General features: G+C 29.9%; 2 protein-coding genes across 7 annotated transcripts; both read left to right on the forward strand.

Moving 5' to 3' along the window:
• Positions 1-3,793: 3,793 nt before the first annotated feature.
• Positions 3,794-7,905, forward strand: LOC137828952 (uncharacterized). Of its 6 annotated transcripts, none has more exons than XM_068635725.1 (7): positions 3,794-4,144; positions 4,296-4,409; positions 4,838-6,627; positions 6,700-6,762; positions 6,950-7,063; positions 7,301-7,599; positions 7,687-7,905. In XM_068635725.1, the coding sequence occupies exons 5-7, from the start codon at positions 6,985-6,987 to the stop codon at positions 7,732-7,734; spliced, it is 426 nt and encodes a 141-aa protein (XP_068491826.1). In that variant the 5' UTR covers positions 3,794-4,144; positions 4,296-4,409; positions 4,838-6,627; positions 6,700-6,762; positions 6,950-6,984; the 3' UTR covers positions 7,735-7,905. The 6 variants fall into 6 exon arrangements, with proteins under 6 accessions (XP_068491826.1, XP_068491828.1, XP_068491830.1 ...); XM_068635727.1 differs by having other exon boundaries at positions 4,838-4,975; positions 6,507-6,627; positions 6,700-7,063; XM_068635729.1 differs by having other exon boundaries at positions 4,838-4,975; positions 6,527-6,627; positions 6,700-7,063.
• A 6,097-nt stretch (positions 7,906-14,002) lies between these two features.
• LOC137828954 (uncharacterized) lies at positions 14,003-18,252 on the forward strand. The gene is made up of 3 exons (XM_068635730.1): positions 14,003-14,610; positions 16,239-16,325; positions 16,460-18,252. Exons 1-3 carry the CDS (start codon positions 14,287-14,289, stop codon positions 17,840-17,842), a joined length of 1,794 nt encoding a protein of 597 aa, XP_068491831.1. The 5' UTR covers positions 14,003-14,286; the 3' UTR covers positions 17,843-18,252.
• The last annotated feature ends 871 nt before the right edge of the window (positions 18,253-19,123 follow it).

The raw sequence follows: 19,123 nt of genomic DNA on the forward strand, positions 1-19,123 counted from the left end.
CGACTGCGTCTTTTGCAGAATCACCCTCAGGACCTTCTCTTGCTGTTCCAAACGTGACCTGCAAAACACACAGACGGCGCCTCTAGCGGCCGTTTGCACTCCGACGATCAAGTTAGTCCAACAGAACCACCAGAAACTGGAAACTAGTAATGTGTGTGTGAAAAACTCTTGCACTCTGTTTTTCGTCTCTCTTTTTCTCCTCTTTTTTTCTCTTTCCCCTCACTCTCCCCCGATTCTCTCTTTTATCTCTTTTTCCCTGCTTCTGGGCATAACAGATTGAAAGAAGATTTATATTACATTGGTTATGACTTTGAATGAAGCAATTTGTTACATTTTTTTTAAATTACCATTTTGTCCATATATATTACATTGACTATAGCTATAACCAATGTAATATATTGTGTTTTTTTTTAAATAATTCACTAGTCTTTTGCTTTTCTTAGTCTATAATTGTAAATACACTTAACACAACATACCAAATTGTGAGGAAAAGAAGTTTGAATGATGATTAAGACTAATGGATACCAAAACTTGTCTAAATTAAATACATGAACATTTCAATGTAAAAACATTAAAACACAACTAAATTAACATAAATGTTAATAAAAATCAAAGTAGTTATATGAAATGAAGATGTCTAAGTACCAAACATAATCTCTTCAGTTGTGTTTGTGTGTACGGACTCATCAACGACACAAAGTTGAAATATGAAGTAAATATTAGTTTTTTTCACAATATCACATAAGAAACCTCTAATAACTTTTTTTTTTCAAACTATTTAAGGTGTTTTAATACATGCTCCCAATAATCAATAATATTGACAAAGACTGTGGTCCACATGCATGACATAATAATCATACTCATAATTTCTTTGGTGCTTATTGTATTAATATATGAAATTCAACTAAGTTAATTTATTGAAACTAAAAAAAAAAACATGATTATAATAGTTTCAATGAAAAACTAAATACCTTAGGATAAATCACACATGGATTATATGAGGATGAATTGGATTTACCATATAAGACATTACATGCATTAATAGCACTAAAAAGGAAAGTTTAGTGATTTATAATGCATTATATGAACTATAAAATCATGTTATTCCGTAATTTAAACATATCTTTGTGTAGTAAACCATGTCTCAACGCTAATATAAAGTGTAGTAAACCATAATCGTGGAGGTCTTAACAAATTACAAGATTTTTAGTTGTGTTTTCTAGAAAATAAATGGTCGATTTTTTCTTTAAAGGGACTGGAATATATTAAAAACATTAAACTGGTAGAAAACTAAAATACTTGATTAGAGGATTATCTCTATGTTCAATAGTGGTGGAAGAAATAAATTAAGTAGAGGATTGATATACATTGTGGGTGGTAAATAGAATGAAACAATTATTGATCCGGAAAGGGACATTTAAATTGTGAGCAAATATCAAAATAGAATGTCATATCCTCTAAATGTGACAAAATTTTATGCTACATTGGTATTGCAATTATTTTTCGAGAAGTTAGTCAATATCTCAACTGTTAACGAATGAGTAATCAAAACATCATCACCCTTCGACCAATAAGATAATAACTTCAACTCACTTAATCCTCCATTGAAAAGCATTCCTACTATGTGCATCATGATCATGTGACTCATGTATATAATAGAATTGTTATGACACAAATTAGCGTAAGAAGGTTTTGTATACAATAAATTTAGCAAAATCCTGCTAAAAAACTAGTATAAAAATCAAGAAAAATCTACAGTGGAAACAACAACAAAAAAGCAACCAAAATTTATAGTAAAAATAGTAAAATAAGTAAAATAATTAAAAGAAAGAGTGAGGCTTGGGGTACCTCACTGGTCGGTATGTCATGGTAGGTTTGTGAAACAATTTTTTGTGTGACTTTTGCTCGACTAGGCCATCATAAAAACAACAATATAATATGTTATTTTACATTTAATATGTAATGCAAAAAATAAATATGACAATATTTTCATATTATTATCAACTTGAAATTCATTGAGAAATCTCTTGTTATTTCTCCTATGTCATATGTCCTCCTACTTTACTTTGAGCTAACTTTCATTTCTCATGTCAACTATAAGGTAGAAATGAGAAAGAACCCCTTCATCATAAGACGTGTACTTTTTCCTCCTTATCTTCTCTTCCATTATTTTTTTTTCCAACAAGTCATACTCTTCCCAAGGCAGTTTGTGGAGGTAACATTCTTTTATTGGATGTTTTGAGCTTTCTTTCTCATTCGCTAAAAAAAATTAATATAGATAAATGGTGTATTTCATGATATGATTTAATAAAGTGTAATGGGATCTTGTCTAATTTGAATAAGTGATTATCATGTCTCCTTGTCTATACCATATTTCTCACAAAGGAACCTGTCATTGTATTTGCCATAAATGTAAAACCTTATCATGTTTTTTTTATTAAAGCTTTCATGTTAGACATCACTATGCAACTTGACATCTCAGCTAGACTGACACCTTAAGTAACAATAATCATTTGCCATCATATGAAAAAAATATTATTAAAAAAATAAAAAAAGAAAGAAAATACAAAAATATGGGGGGACTAGACCAAAACCCATATGTTAACAAAAACGATACATAAATATGGGGGACTATACCTATTCATAAAGAATTCTAAGAACATGAGTTCATGTGTAATGAAATCGAAACTCTTAAACTCAAAGTTTGTCTACAAATTAAAATAAATTCATTACATTATAAATCATTAAACTCATCCTTATGGTACACTTGTTTAATTCAAGATTTATATATATATATATATATATATATATATATATATATATTTCATTAGTGCATAAACATTAATTTGCTTTACTTGTACTTGACAAAATTTCAACAATATTTCATATTGATTTTCAAGTAACATGAAATGAACGTTTCAAGTTCAATATAATGATTATCACTATTATCTCCTTTTTCTTTTTAAATATAAGAAAATATATGAATAATTTAAATTGGACGAATCTGAAACGAAAAAGGAAGGTTTACTTAATACAATATATGACAATGTACAACTAAAATGTTGTCAATACAATACTTAAAATATGAATCACTACAAAATTCCCCCCAAAAAGTGGCGCCAATCCTAGAGCATGAGGAAGGTGTGACTTCCTCTCTTAGTTTGGCACCTCCCTACTAAACGCACACCCCCCTAAGTTTCCTAAACTAAAGACCTAAAGATGCTTTTACAAAAGAGGTTTCTTATGTTTCCCTCTAAGCACCTTCAAACAAAGAAATTACAAAAAGAGAAAACAAACATCCATTAGCTCCTAAAGCCTTGAACATGCTCCTTGTAAGCCTTTGAGGTGGGCTATTATCTCCATGAGCGTCCTCCATTTGAGCCTCAACCTCTTCTTGCTCTTGATGATTGGCCTCCATGTCTACTTGAGCTTGATCTCCATCACAATATATGACAATGTACAACTAAAATGTTGTCAATACAATACTTAAAATATGAATCACTACAAAAAATCGTGTAATAAGTGACAGTTTTAATATGGCGGTTATTAATAACCGCCACAAATTTCAGTATAATACGTCATTTGACTAACCGCCACAATTATCTTTCAAAATATGTCATTTTCAACCGTCACAATTATCCTTCAGAATAAAAACAATTTTTCCTTCCCTCATTATTCTCAATTATTTTTAAAAATATTTTTGATAATCGAAATTAGTTTATTGTTAATTATTTTTGAAAATCTGATTTAACTATTGGGAAACGAAAATTTCTTTCCTCTATTTGCCTAAACACTCAAACCTCTCACTTTGCCTAAACATGAAACCCTAAATGCTTTTCACGAACCCTCGTAGTCAAACCTAAACGTTCAAACCTCTCTTTGCCTAAACATGGAGCCCTCACCGCGAAACCCACACTGCGAAGCCCTTACTGTGAAGCCCTCACTGCGAAGCCCTTATGAACCCTCCTCACGAAGCTGTCGCGAAGTTGTCACCGTGCTATACGAAATCCTTTCGCGATTATCCGAAATCGCCACCATCGACACCTCCGCGGAAGGATTTGTTCATTATCCGAAAATGACTTCCACTTCTACACTTTTTTGCATTTCAATCTAACCAATCTTATTTCATGTGGTGGCGCTAGAGGTAGTTGAATTTTTCAATTATAATGTATTGCGTCAAATATCAATGATATTTTACTTTTAACTATGAATGTAATTCTGTTTTTTTTTTATTAGCAAATTCCTACATACTGTCTCATTTTTGTAAGATATATAATATTGTGCACATATTTCAGGCATGTAGTTTTCTTGTTTCAAGCCGTGGTGTTGTTGTTTCAGAAGAGCGAGAATTGGAGGAGAATGTTTTCTCAAATGAAAACTATGTTGAGACACCATTTTTGTTTGAACAGGTTCCTTGTGACATTTCTTATTACTGTTGATATTTTTCTACTCTATAAAGTGTAAATTTTGTTACTAGTTTCTTTTTTCTTTTTCAATTTTGTCTAAATGGTTTATTTCACAGGAAATTACGCCTGCACCATCAAATCAATCTGGTTTAAGATTTATCAGTGGGATAATTTGTAAATTCAAGGTTCTTAGATTTGAAAGGATGTTGTTTCGAGAGGGAATATGTTTTTCAATCAGGCACCAGCTGATCCTATTTCAACTGAGATGATTATCTTCCTTATCAATTTAAAGAATATTGATCATTAGGCTGTAGTTTTGTTAATCTGTATTTAACATGCTATTACTTCCACCAATCCCTTGCCCAGTTTGTTTATTTCCTAATAATTTATTATTGCTCTTCCTGATGACCGATTCCTGTTTTTATTTTCAGGTTGAGAAAATTGTCTTTGTTGTGTTCTTCTCTGGGGAGCAAGCAAGAATAAAGATCCTGAAAATTTGTGATGCATTTGGTGCAAACTGTTACCCTATCCCTGAAGATAAAAGTAAGCAGAGGCAAATAACATCAGAGGTATGTATGTCCAGATTAAGAACATTTTTTCCTCTTTGAATTAGTATGGAGTTGGTGAAGGCTTGGGCTTTTCACATTCTTTGAAATGCTTCTTTTAAGCATAAACAAATGGCTTAGCCTTCAACACAACTTCAGCAAGTTTGTTCCCTCGTTCAACATTGGTAGGTATGTTGAATGGAGAGTCCTTACGTGGAGCATAAAGCTTGGCTTTGCACACTACGGATCCATATTTCACATAGTTAAAGTCCTTAACTGTGATGCTCTATTTTCCATTGCTTTTAGTTTCACCATAAGCCTTAATGATGTTTCTATGGGGGAAAATTGTCTGAAATTCAATATTATAATATTGTTCAGATCCCACATCAACTACAAATATATCATGTATTATAACTAATGTAGTCATTATAAGGCTTGGACACTCCTTACCATATAAGCCAAATTTGTGTGGTGAGTTAACCCCTAATTACGAATTCTGAAATTGTATTTGAGTCCATCTTAGATCCGTTATATCACTCATGTTAGTCTACAATAGATGTTTATTTCTAGGCATGGGGAAATGTTGTTACTGGGTGACCTATATTTGTCCATGGTTTTGATATACATGGCATGAGGGGATGTGTTTAAATCTCACATTAAACTAGAGATATGACTAATGTAGTTCTTATAAAGCTTGGGCAGTTTCTCCTTACAAAATGGTTTTGTGGATAAAGATAGCCCATAAGCCAAATTTCTAAGAAGAAATATCAAAGTTTATCCTAATATCTATCTTGTTTCCCAATCCAAAAGGATTTCTTTTGGTGCTCTTTAATACTTTCGTTCTTTAAATTGAAACTGTAGTGCCTTGTCCTTCAGGTTCTTAATGCTGCTTTATAGAATTACATGTTATTATTGTTGATTGAAAAATGGGAAGTTGGAAACCGTTAAAATTATTGGGTTTAAGTGTAGAGAGAAGAGAAAAAAGACTATTGATAAAACGGTGACCCAAATTTAATGATTACTTGATTTCATATACTAATTAAATAAGAAAAGAAATCATGAAACATAAGAAGTATGGAAACCATTCTTAAGTGATATGTAATAACGCTTAAAAAAGGTGGACTTAAACCAAGAGAGACAAATAGTCAAGTGTATAAAGAGATAGCAGTAGAACAGTGTTATGGTTGGTGATACTACTCCTTCAGTTTATTTAGATTATTAGGTTTTAGATAGGGTAAAAAAGGAAAGGTGAAAAAGGAGGTTGAATAATTTGAATTTAATATTGTGATAGACAAAGCAGTAACAAATATTAAGATGAATGCTAGATTCCTTAGTTTAATTGAATAAAGAATCAATATATAAGAGATATACAAGATATTCTGATAGGGACCTCGGTATTATAGGATGCATAAGGTCTCACATCAAGTAGTAGGATGGTGTATTTAAGTGTTTGGTTTTCAAATCATATTCTAAAATATTATCAGATGCAACAGTTACCAAGGATATTTTTTTAGATATTATAATGGAGATTGTATGATTCTAATAGAAAATGTAGCTTATGGTTACAAGTTTCAGCACGTCTTGCTGACTTAGAGGCAACTCTAGAAGCTGGAATTAGGCATCGGAACAAGGCTCTAACTTCTGTAGGAGGCCCTTTAACAATATGGATGGACATGGTAAGAATTAGCTTCTGAATACATTCTTGTTCCTTGTGATGTATTTGTAAGGCATTTCTAATACCTTATTAGCCTTTGCAAGGGATGGACATTTATTATGAACCAACAACTCTCATTCTTATCATCTTGTGTTAGGTAAGAAGAGAGAATACTGTGTATGATACACTGAATATGTTAAACTTTGATGTCACCAAAAAATGTCTTGTTGGAGAGGGTTGATGCCTGTATTTGCAAACATCTTTTCTTTATATTATCTATTAAAGAGATTGCATCTTTCAATTTTCCAAATTCATGAGGCACTGCAACGTGCAACTTTTGACAGCAATTCTGAGGTTGGCATAATATTTCATTCAATGGATGCACTGGAATCACCACCTACATATTTTAGGACCAACAGTCTCACAAGTCCATATCAAGAAATTGTTGATGCATACAGGTAAGCTTAATATTTAATATGTTTATTGTGGCAACACAATATGTTAATGGATTGAATGAGATTACCTTCTTCGAAGTAAGAAATGTTGGCGATGTGTTAGGTCATGTAAATAGATCAATGATGTTTTATTAATGTATGTTGAATGTAACAGGCTTAGCTCATAGTTTCTGTTATTCTATTATGTTATCCTGTTATTTTTCCTATCTATAAATAAACCATATGTGTGTATTTTACCAGAAGATCCAATTGGTGTCATATTTGGTAAAGAGCATCCGGGTCGAGTTAGAGGGCTATCATATGGAGCTTGTCCCAGCCTTGCTTTCAAAGGATCCACAACAAGGCTAAGTGGTATGAACCAAGCTTCCTCTAGTTCAACTTCGTCAAATGTGGAGGACAAGGTAACTCAAATGGAAAATGAGCTTGCAACTATGAAAAATCAAATGAACACTTTGCTTGCATACATTCTTTCAAGAAAAGATGTTCCAGAACATTTTGTTGCAATGATAGCTAATTTGGTTCATGCATCCACCAATGAGGTATTAATATATTTAAATATTTATTGGTGTCTTTTATTTTATAATTATAAACATACAAATTCATTAACTTAAAATTATTTATTTCAGGCATTGGATTATGGAAGTGGTGCTCCATCACCTAACCTAATCAAGTAATAGGATCAAGTGCTGGAAGAAAAACTGATTAGGGATGTGTGTTTTAATTTTAAACTTGATTAGGGATGTATGAAATTTTTGTGTTTTAATTTTCAATTACATATAAACTTTTGAACATTATTATGTGTGCTTTAATTTTCAATGAAATGAATGGATGATTATAACTTTATACATTATTTTATTTTATTATGAAAAAGTGGTGGTTAAATTTTATAATTGTATAAAACAGATTATAAAAAAGATTATAAAAAAGTGGTGGTTAAATTTTATTTATTCAGAATTAAAATTACGTCAGTTAAAACCGCCATTACTTACGTATATTATGGCGTCAAAATCTTCTTCAATGAATGTAAATTGCGACAACTATAACTGACACTACTTACGTATAATATGGCGCCAGAATCTTTTTCAATGAATGTAAATTGCGACAGTTATAACTAACACTACTTACATATAAAAACCGTCACTACTTACACTATGTTTAAAGTGGTGGGTGTTGTGACGGGTAGCGTAAAACCGCTACATTAAACTTTGTGGCGGCCAGTTCTATGGCGGTTTGGCAAACCGCCACAAGCGTATATTGTGGCGGTTATAAACGTCAATTTATACGAAAATAATCGCCACAATATACACTTTTTTTGTAGTGAATATCTAAAATTAAAAATATGCATTATTAAGGATTGAGCACCCCAAACTTAGTATCAATATGTTAAACATATAACAATCAAGGATATAAAAATCACAACAAAAATATCAATAAAATTATATTCATATTTGAACTAAATTTTTAAGTTTAATTTGTAGTCCTTCAAATTTCAATGAAATTTTAGATATTGATTTAATTAAAGATAAATAAATAAATTCTACTAATCTTTATTTAGTTAAATTTGTAATCAAATATAAAGCATCATTTTTATCTTTACTTTAATATTAAATTAAAATCTTAATTTTTCAACTAAAATACAAATTTTAATTCCAATATTAATATTAAATTAATAAAAATTTAAATTCTATTTTAAAAACTAATATTAATATTAAAATTAAATTTACAAGGTTTAAAAATGTAAATAAAATAATAAAGTAAAGGAGTTTGTGATTGTTGTGCATAAAAATAAAGGGTTATGATATTTTGATAATCCTACTCCACCCTACAACAATAATAAATATTAATATTTGTAAAAAGAAAAAGAAAAATCCTCCTTAATGAAAATACAAACAAAATGTAAAATGTTAAAAAAAATCAAAATTAACAAAATTATAAATTTTTATAAATGATTAAAATATTAATATTTATTGGGTTGTAAGGTGGAACACAATTGTCAAATAAACCTTTAAAAAATACAATAGACAATAGAAAATACTACGAATAGGTTGAGACTTAAGTTCATTCAACAATGAGTTTTTCATCTGTTGCTATATATATAAAAATATATTGAATTGATCAAACATGTATCAATCAATTCAGTATAAACTTATTAATGAAACATGTGTGTTTTAAGTCATTCATGACATTACTCATCTTAATGCATCTACTTATAAGATTTTTAAGTGTTTTCCCTCTTGAATTAAGCATATAAGAGGTTGTTCAAATAATGCAAAATAAATAAAACCTCAAACTAAATGACGTAATTGAATTATCAACATGTATTAAAAAATAATTTTCATAACAAAAATTTAAACTTAAAAAAGACTAGACCGTCTAGCACAACATGTTACAAATTGAAGAACAAAACCTTAATTGCATAGAATATCAAAATCCATGACAAAATCACAAGAAAATCAACCGAAAAAAGTTTAGTTTTTCATGCAAAGACAAAGTGAAATAAATACAAAGAATAAAATAAGAAAACATTTTGTTCTATGAACGTCTCCCAAAATGGGATTTTATGATTTTTGTTTAAAAACGTGTGTGTATTTATAAGTCTCTTTGTTCCATAGATTTCATAATTATATTGTATCTTATATATTGTTTGTTTTTATTTCTTAGTTTTCAATTTCCCATAATTCTTGAATTTGTTTTCAGTTTTGTTGCAAATTGTTTTTCTTCTTTTCTTTTACAAATAATTTGCTTCCAATTTTTTTGTTGAAATATTTTAGATTTTATTCTTTAATTTTTTTACTGAGATTTTGTTCCTAGTTTTGATTCATGGAAACCCAACCGTAGAATCTCTATCGGACTTATGTATTAGTGCAACATTTCTTTTTATACGACGATCTGGTCTAAGACATTTACATTAGACCACATGGTATCTGAGTCATTTTGAGCCTATCCTAGCGAGTATTTGTTGGGCTAATCAAACCACCTGCTATCGGGTCGTTATCGAACCACCCATCATATGTTATCCCACGCACGAGTTGTCACTCTCGACGTGAGGGGGGGTGTTGGAGATTCTACATTGACTAGAGATGAGGACATTTCATTGTATATAAGTGCGTGCAAACCTCAATCTTATGAGTATGGGTTTGAGTTAGGCTTAAAGTCCACTTTATTATATAGACTTTTTCTACATATTCGTCTTCATTAAACTTCTTTATGTTGTTGAGGTGTTTTTTCATCTAAGTCTTAAGAGATGAATTGTTGGACAATATACTCCGCATAACAGTTAGACCATTTAAAAGAGATTAAACCATCTAGTATGACTAAAAATAAAATATTTAACAAAAATAACATTTAAAACCCAAATAAAATTAACTATATAAATATTATATAAGTAATAAATTTATTCATAATTACAATTTAAAAAAATTATAATTAAATATTTTTAGTGTAACTGAAATTATGTTCCTCATCATATATAAATATTTAAAAAATAAAATTATGACATAATAAATATATATATATATAATACTTTTTATCAGTTTTTTTTTCTTAAAATATTTTGATTTGAGTAATTTTATCATGTTATAATGAGAGTTTTGTTAACTCTAACTTTTTAATATTTATAAAAATATTAAAAAATGTTTTAATGTTATAAAAAACATTTAATAACATTTAATATTTTGAAATAAAAGCATTTAATAACATTAAATGTTTTGAAAAAAACATTCAATACTTTTTTTTCATAAATATTTAAAGATATGATTTGTATGCAATGTGAATATATATATTTTTGCATTATTAATTAATTAAAAAAATATAAGTATAACTCTTACAATAAATTATGATTATTGCATTAATTTCTAACATTGAGCTTATTAATGTTTTCTAATGATGGACTTTTTATATTTACAATTTATTATTTAATGACTTATTTAAATTTATGTATCATTTTAACTTTTAATATATATTGGAGATTTATTTACTCTTTTCCTATAAACATTATACTTAATTGTAAAATTACTTTTTTTTTTCTACTTCATCTCCTTCCAAGTAACTTCGCCAGAACCAATACTCCTTCACTGCTAATATTGCATTTATATCTACAACAAAATAATAATACTAACTTAAATACTAATATTAACTTAAATAGCAATATTAACTGAAATAATAATAATAATAAATATTAGTAATAATAAATTTTTTAATACTGCATTTATATATTAAATTTAAAATTAACATGCTTATTAATATATAAAACAATAAAAAATTGTTATAATAATTAAATTATAACTGAATAATGTGAATGATCTATCTAACTTCCTTTCGTTCAGATTTTTTTCTGTTTTTATCCTAACAAATTCAACAACCAACTTGTTTGAAATCATAAGAAAAATTCATTTGGTATTGTTTGAAAATAATTCACATAAATATATATAAATATATATAGTTAAGATTGTGATGAGAAAAAAAATATCTTCTAAATGTGAATAAATTTGGTGATATCAGTGTTTAACCATTTGAGAGAGAATAAAAAAATTAATAGTGAAAATTCAAATAAAATAAAAGACTTAAGAAAATAAGCTTTTTAAGTTATTTAATAAACTAAAATTAAAAGTGTGTTATATCAATTTAACACGGGAAAGAAACTATGTGAATATATACATACTAATAGTCTTTATACCTTTAATGTGGATATTATTCATTAAAATTGAAATCATTCATACAAACTAAAAGATGAGTACAATTTTATTTGACATCCTTAAATAACAAATTGTAACTAGTGAGATGAATAATTACAATATAATTTCTATATTATAAATTTTAACAAAAAACATTTCTTCATTAGTATTTTTTTTTTACATAATTTGTATAACTTCAATATAGATTTTAGTAACATTTTTTCATTTTAATAATTATTATAATAATTACAAATATTTGTTATTATTGTAAACAAATTATAACCCTGTTTTAATATTTAAAATTTTTAATGTAATCCTAGATTTATTTTTTCTTATTTATCTTTATTAACTATGATGAATATTTGTGTTTTGAAACAAAGAATAATGAAAAAGTTATAAATAATTAATATTAAAAGTTAATTTAATTTGTAACTAAGATTTTTTTTTGAAAAATAATTAAATCTATTGGTGTATTTAATTATGTTTTAAATTAGAGGAAGTAACATTTAACATTGTAATTAATGGAGTTATATATTAATTTTTTATTTATTTTTTATTGAAATGTGTTGATATGATATAAAATTTAAAATCTTTGAGTTACATAAAAAAATATATTTTATTTCAAAAGTAACTCCTTTTTTTCAAAATATAAGTTTGAAAAAATATTATTAAAATAAGTTTGACCAAATTTCACAATAATATATTAAAAATAATGTAATATAAAAATCAAAAAAAGAAAATTAAGACATTTTTATGATTCAAAAACTATGAGGTTCAGATACTCCTCTTAAATGGCGTGACACATATTCGACAATGACACTTGTAGGACACGTATTGGTGAAGTGTCAAATTCAAAAAATATTTGTTGGATTTCTGATAATTATAGCACGGTTCTAACACAATTTTAAAAATAATAAATACATTATTTTTTAAAAACTCAAATTTATTGTATGATTATAAAAATAAGGAACAAATCATTCTGAACCAGCCATGATAAACATCATTTTGTTAAAAAAAACTGAAACATACTTGTGCAAATAAATCTTTATTGTCAATTTATATAATTCATAATTATATTATATATATATATATATATTCTCGTGTCTTACATTTTAAAGATTATACGTATCTTCGTGTTCTTATCTGTGTCATATCAATGTTCGCGTCAGTATCTGTGCTACATAGTTCAGAAATAACGCGAGAATATTATAAAGGATTAAAATGAAAAAAAAAACAAACAAACAAACCATGTTTTATGAAAAAAAAAACAAAATAATATTGAAAGCTTTGATGGGAATTAAAAATAAATTCAAATGTATTACTTAGTTTTTAAATATTATATCATCAATAAAAATATTCAAACTTATATTTTAATTATGATAATGTAATGTAATTATTTTTTATTTTTTTAGAATTAACTTTTCATTTCGTAGCATGTTTAAGGAATTGTATTTTTATTTATTTTTGTACATAATAATCTTTCATAAAGTTTCACATATCTATATACTCACTATCACTATTTTGATTATAATTTTCTATAAGTTTTAAGCCATACATCCTATACTTTATTTTAGTTGTCATTGATATAAATTATTGTTTTTTACATATCTTTTTTAACTATGTTTCACCCATACAATATCTCCTATTAGATTTTATTATAACATTTTCATTTTACCATTTTTTTTATCACAATATTGTTATTCTTCTAATCATATCATTATTGGTCTTTATTAGATTACAAATTCAATCTAGTAAAATACACTCATGTACCAAACCTAAAATAAATTGTGTATTATACCAATAGAAAGACTAGTAGTGTAAAAAACGTTTTATAAAATATATTAATATGCTATTTATTTGTTTGACAATTTAACTAAAATGCACTATCAATGCAAATGATTTCTATACTTTTATTGAAGTGCATACTAGTATGCAATAAGAGTATTAAATTTTACAATAATAATTTTAAAAGTTATATTAAAAATTTAAACATAAATTATTAAGTAATTCCTAATTAATTGAAAAGGATAAGTTATATTAATTTTTTTTCTAAACTAACATATTTAATTCTAAAACAAGAATATTTGTAAAAAGAAAAACTTAGTTGAAGTCATATTAATTCACTAGGATCATGTTTGCATTACATGGCAGAAGAACTTTATACACTCAGAAAAACAAAATATTTAACTTGTTTCATATTTTTTTTCAAAAAAATTATTTATTTAATTATTACTGTATTTATTTATTTGATATATTCACTAATTCTCCCAGAAGACACAACATGCTAAGTCTTCCATTGCAACTGCTATAAAGACACATGTTTTTTTCAGTCACTCAATTTACTTCAAAATTACGCTGTTTCGTCTTCAGTCTCTCAGAAGTCTTCTTCTCCTTCTTAACCCAGGAGTCCCAAAATTTTTTATACTTCCCATTTTTCAAACCTGGATTTTCTAGGAGAATTCAAAGAACCCCACTACCATTTTACTCCAAAAATTTAAACTTTTTGAGGTTTGCAGCAAACCCTCTTGTTGCTGTTAAGTGTGGAAGCCAGCCATGCGTGAGATATTAGATATAAGCTCCGATGAAGAAGAGGGTTTGGATGAGAGTCTCACTGTAAATGATTACAACTTTATAAGAGAGATGTTGTTCTCTTCTGACGAAGAATCCGATGATTCAGTCAAGGTTGTTGAAATCCGTGAGAACAAGCCTGAGGTGAAGTCAAAGTCTTCAACTTTGGCTGTAGATTTGGGTGGCGATGACGATGATGACGATGACGATTGCGTGGTTCTGGAGTGTGACCCTGAAAACGGTGTCGCATCTGTTGAAGAGGAAGCAAATGGGTCAGATGAATTGCTTGTAATTGGGGAAAAGGGTCAGGTATTTGTGTCCTTGCTTTTTTTCCTCTGTTTGTGACAGTTCTCATGGGAATTGCATTATAAAATTTACAGTTTTGAGTGGCTATTTGCACCTGGAAAGCGTGAATCGATGAGAGGTTGCGCTTTGTTTTGGTTTGTGTTGCTGACACACTATTTATGTTGTTTGATTATGTGAATTTTTTGATTAATTAGGCTTGGGTTGAAGGCTGGACATGAGTTTTGTTCAAGGTTTTTTTTCTTGGTTGTTGCATGCTTGCGGTTTCTTCTTGTTCATAGGTATTTCAGGAAACTGCTGGCCACAGTTGTGGATGTGGACACTACAAAAACTATGCTTTGATTTTGTTGCTGAAATTGTTTTTTTAAAACCTTGGTTTTGTTACAGGAAACATAGAATCATAGATAGGCATAACGACGCTGAAACTGTTTCCTTGACAGGTTAAGCTTCAATGGATTCTGTTTTTTGAGAATGCTTTCTGTTAAAATAGATTAACATTTCTGAAGTTTTTTTTTATTTATTTATTTGCTGCTTACGCTTTGTGTACTGTTCTTGGTTGTGACGGATGCTTTGTGTTTTATTGTGCTTTGTTTAGAATTACCATTTCAGTAGTGTTTTGAAATAGATCTTCATATTCCATTGCAATGTGATGACACTGATTTTCAAGATTTTGAATTGTGGTTGCGATTTTCAATATCGTGGAAAATGCGGCAGCAACTGTGGTGACACCAAAACCTTGTTGTCACTGATGACATTGCAGTCGCATATACATGGTATCTTTTATTATGTTTTCCTTCTGTATCTAAAGCACTTTTGCTTTAAGCGTGTAATGTTGTTGGTGTGGTTTGTCTGGGTTAATGGAGTGACCAAGGATTCTGGCAAGTATTTTTTGTAGATTCAAACATCTTAAACCGAAGATTGAATGTTGCATTTCTAAACAATCATGTCCTGTGGTTTTATGGGGGGGTGGTGGGGAGGGCGATCTGTTTATTGGTAATACTATTTTTGCGGAAATTAGGTTAGGCCCTTTGGTACATCATTGCCAGGGTTTGCCTCATGTCAAATTCTTGCAGGGCATAAAATTGCCTTATGAGGAAAGTGACGATGGCCAAAGATATGATGAAGTTGTTCGAGTCTGGGCAATGCATCTCGGCTATTGCATCTGAGAAAACACTAAATGAATTTATATCCGAGGATATTGAAATTAGAATTGCTGATCTTGTTTGAGACCCCAAGGTACAGTTGTTAAATGTTGCTACCTCTAGTGCATGCAAAACATAGTTTTAGAGGATTATCCATCAAAATTCCCTGTGTCTCAACTTGATGGTTATTGGTGATTTACCTACGCATAAACTTTTTTGGCAAAGTTCCAAAATTTTGGAAAAGTACAATTTAGAGTAATTCCAAGTCCAACTAAAATTTGTTCTTTACTTGAGTTTTAAGGCATTTGTTTCAAACACAACTTGCTACTTGCTATCTGTTTATGTTATTATTTGATTATCTGTCTGAAAGTGTCTTTGGTTTACATGCACGGGTGTTTTAATTAAATATGCTGCTTTCATGCTTGTCTTTGGTTATGGAAAATGTAGCTACGCCATTTCAAATGTGTCAACTCTTTTAATTTTGGATTGCAGATTGCATGCCGGGACTTTCCTCATGCGAGACATCTTTGTGCTACATTACCATTCTCTTCCACCCCTCACGAGAAGCACTGTAGGCAGGTAAAAAAACTAAAGGTCATAACTTAAAATGTAGAATTATTGCTTTTGCTAGTTTAATTATCTCGGTTTCTTATCTTTTATTTGCTATCAATATTGTTCCTCTACCACTCACTTATGGTTTTGATGATATGCAGTGCCACTGTTATGTATGTGATTCCCCAGCACCATGTCTAAAGTGGGGCACTGGCACTTCAAGTTCTGATCATTGTCACGCAACTAATGAAATTGAGCTGTGGAATGTTCAGAGAAAAAAATTCAAGATGGGCTTGAGTTCCCCATTACCAGCTTCAACTAATTTTGGTACTTCACTCAGACCAGGACATCTCCAGCCTAATGAATTGGTGCCTCCGGGTGTTGTTGACTTGTCTCCAAATTCTGTATTACCAAACCAAGCATCCAGATCCATTGCAATGTGTGGTATCTCCTCACTCAACTCCATACCTCAAACCCAGGCCTCTCGACCAACAATAACTCATTTCCGCTCTACCTCTTTACCATATTCAAGTGTGCAAAATCAGGTTTGTAGGCCTATTACCACCCCTTTAACGACCCCAGCCACCAACGTAGCAATGCCAAATGGTGCAAGCCATGGTAGGGTTTTGGTGAGAAACAGATTCCAGCCACCCTCTGTACCAAGGCCAGTGCTGGGTGTGTGTAGTCACACCATCCAAAAGGGGCGAGGAAATGGTGGAAGCAGTTTAAGACCTCAGTTCCTTCGTCCACATATGGTGTCCAGGGGTGTAGGCAGTGTTGGGAACGTCCTGATGGCAAATAACACCCCTCATGAATCATCTGGTTTCATGAACAGGGTTACTCTGACACAACAACATCACAATTATGGTACTCCTGTAGGATTCTCAAATTACAGAAACTGCAACGAGCCAGATAATGCTTGTCGCCCCACAAATATATCAATTTACTCACAGCTGAGCTCTCAACCGGCCAGCCTGAGTTGTGTTAACCGGCAGACTGTGGCTTCTGAAACACAAGCATATAGTCAACCATTGCCCCTATCAAATAGTAGCCCGGGCTTCCATCAAACTTTTATCCAGGTAAATAATGGTGCTCCTTCAAGTCATATGACATACCTGAATAACAGTCAGCATGGAAATGAGCCTCAAATCCGAAGTCAAAATGGAAATGTCATTAGAAATACTACACAATGTGGGATTGCAAGTCAAGCTACTTGCCAACCACAACCACATGAACAGTCTCCAAAGGAGATTGCTGGAAAATTTTCAGCATTTGACCCAAGTTGGATAGACAATACTGGTCAAAGTATTCTACCAACTTCAGGATCTGTAGGACAAGCTCCCAACGTCAAGGAATCCATTGAACCCTTGTTTGAATGCTCTCAATCACCCAGTTCATTTGTTGATTTTGATAATTGGTTTTTGGATAAAGACCCATTTCCAGGGTTACCAGATGGGGTTTTGCAATCTGAGCTGAATATACCATCTCCAGATCTTTTTCCAGCTGATATGGGTATGGGTTTATTTTATCATGATGGTAAATGAGTTAACGTGACTTGCCAATACCTCCAACTCACACTACAGTCTTCAATGGAAGTATTTAGAATTGGTTGCCAGTTGAATGATATGCTGTAGTGACTACTCAATTTTGTGCCTCTATTTATGAATTGCACAGTTCTGAGTAATGGCACCTTTCATTTGAGGCTCATGTACTTGTGGTAAGAGCTGACCATTTTAGGTGTTCCCTAATCAGTAATCTCCATAGTTGTTGTATGAACAGCATAGGCGCATAGACTGGGGTAGTTTTGCTTTATTTTGTTGAATGTAGTGGGGAAGTATTTGGATATTTTGCCTGGCATATGGCCTTAGAATAATGGATGAGAAAACAAGATCAAAGCAAGTAAAACTGACAATTGAGAAGTTCTTCTATATTAGATATACTTTTTTCTATTCAATTGTGTTGACCATAACTGATGTTTTTGTTTGTGTAAACTGTGTTTTAAGAATGGCCTGTTTAAATGTCTCCTTATATAATCCAAAGAAACAGTGGAAAGAGTTTAGCCTTGTCTGTGGTTCGCGAGTGCTTGGATGGTAAAGGTTCTGAGCCCTTAACTGAAGCCATTACTCGACTCAGTTTGCTCTGATGCATTTGAATTCAAGGCATGTTAATGCGACGGGAATACTAAAAAACCATTATCTTTATCTGTTAAGCTTTTGGTTTCCCTTCACCCTTCAAACACAGGAAAAAGGTTAATTGAAAAATGAATTAAATATATTTTCCATTCTTATACTATAACATTTCTTTTCTGGTTCAAACTTTAGATCATTGAGATTATGATAACACTTCTTCTTCTTCTGTGGTTCAAACTTTAGACCATTAAGGTTGAGGTAGTTGTAAATTCTAATATGTAAATGATTAAAATATAAAATAATTGTTATTTTTCTTTAAAGATTGTTAGTTTCTGTTAAGATTTATTGTTGTTTTGATTGTAGATTGAGACTCATGTTTAATGTAACTATTTTTAATAGGTTGAAGTAAAATTTCAAATTAAATCCATTTAAAAAAAATACACATTTTTAACTATTTTCAAATTATAAGTATTTGGATGGTTTATGGATAAGAGAATAAAAATCAATTTGTTGAGGGAAAAATATTTCTAACGCTTAAATCTTTTAATCTATAGGGATTGTCCATTTTATTTTTACTTATTAATTTATTTTAGTTATTTGGATACTTTTTAATTTTAGAAGTTAATAAAACAGTTTTTTAATTTTTAAATAATATTTTATTTTTCCACTTTATCGGTTTTAAATTCTTTTTCTATT

This window comes from Phaseolus vulgaris, chromosome 7, assembly GCF_000499845.2.
Source record: "Phaseolus vulgaris cultivar G19833 chromosome 7, P. vulgaris v2.0, whole genome shotgun sequence".
Lineage (NCBI taxonomy): Eukaryota > Viridiplantae > Streptophyta > Magnoliopsida > Fabales > Fabaceae > Phaseolus > Phaseolus vulgaris.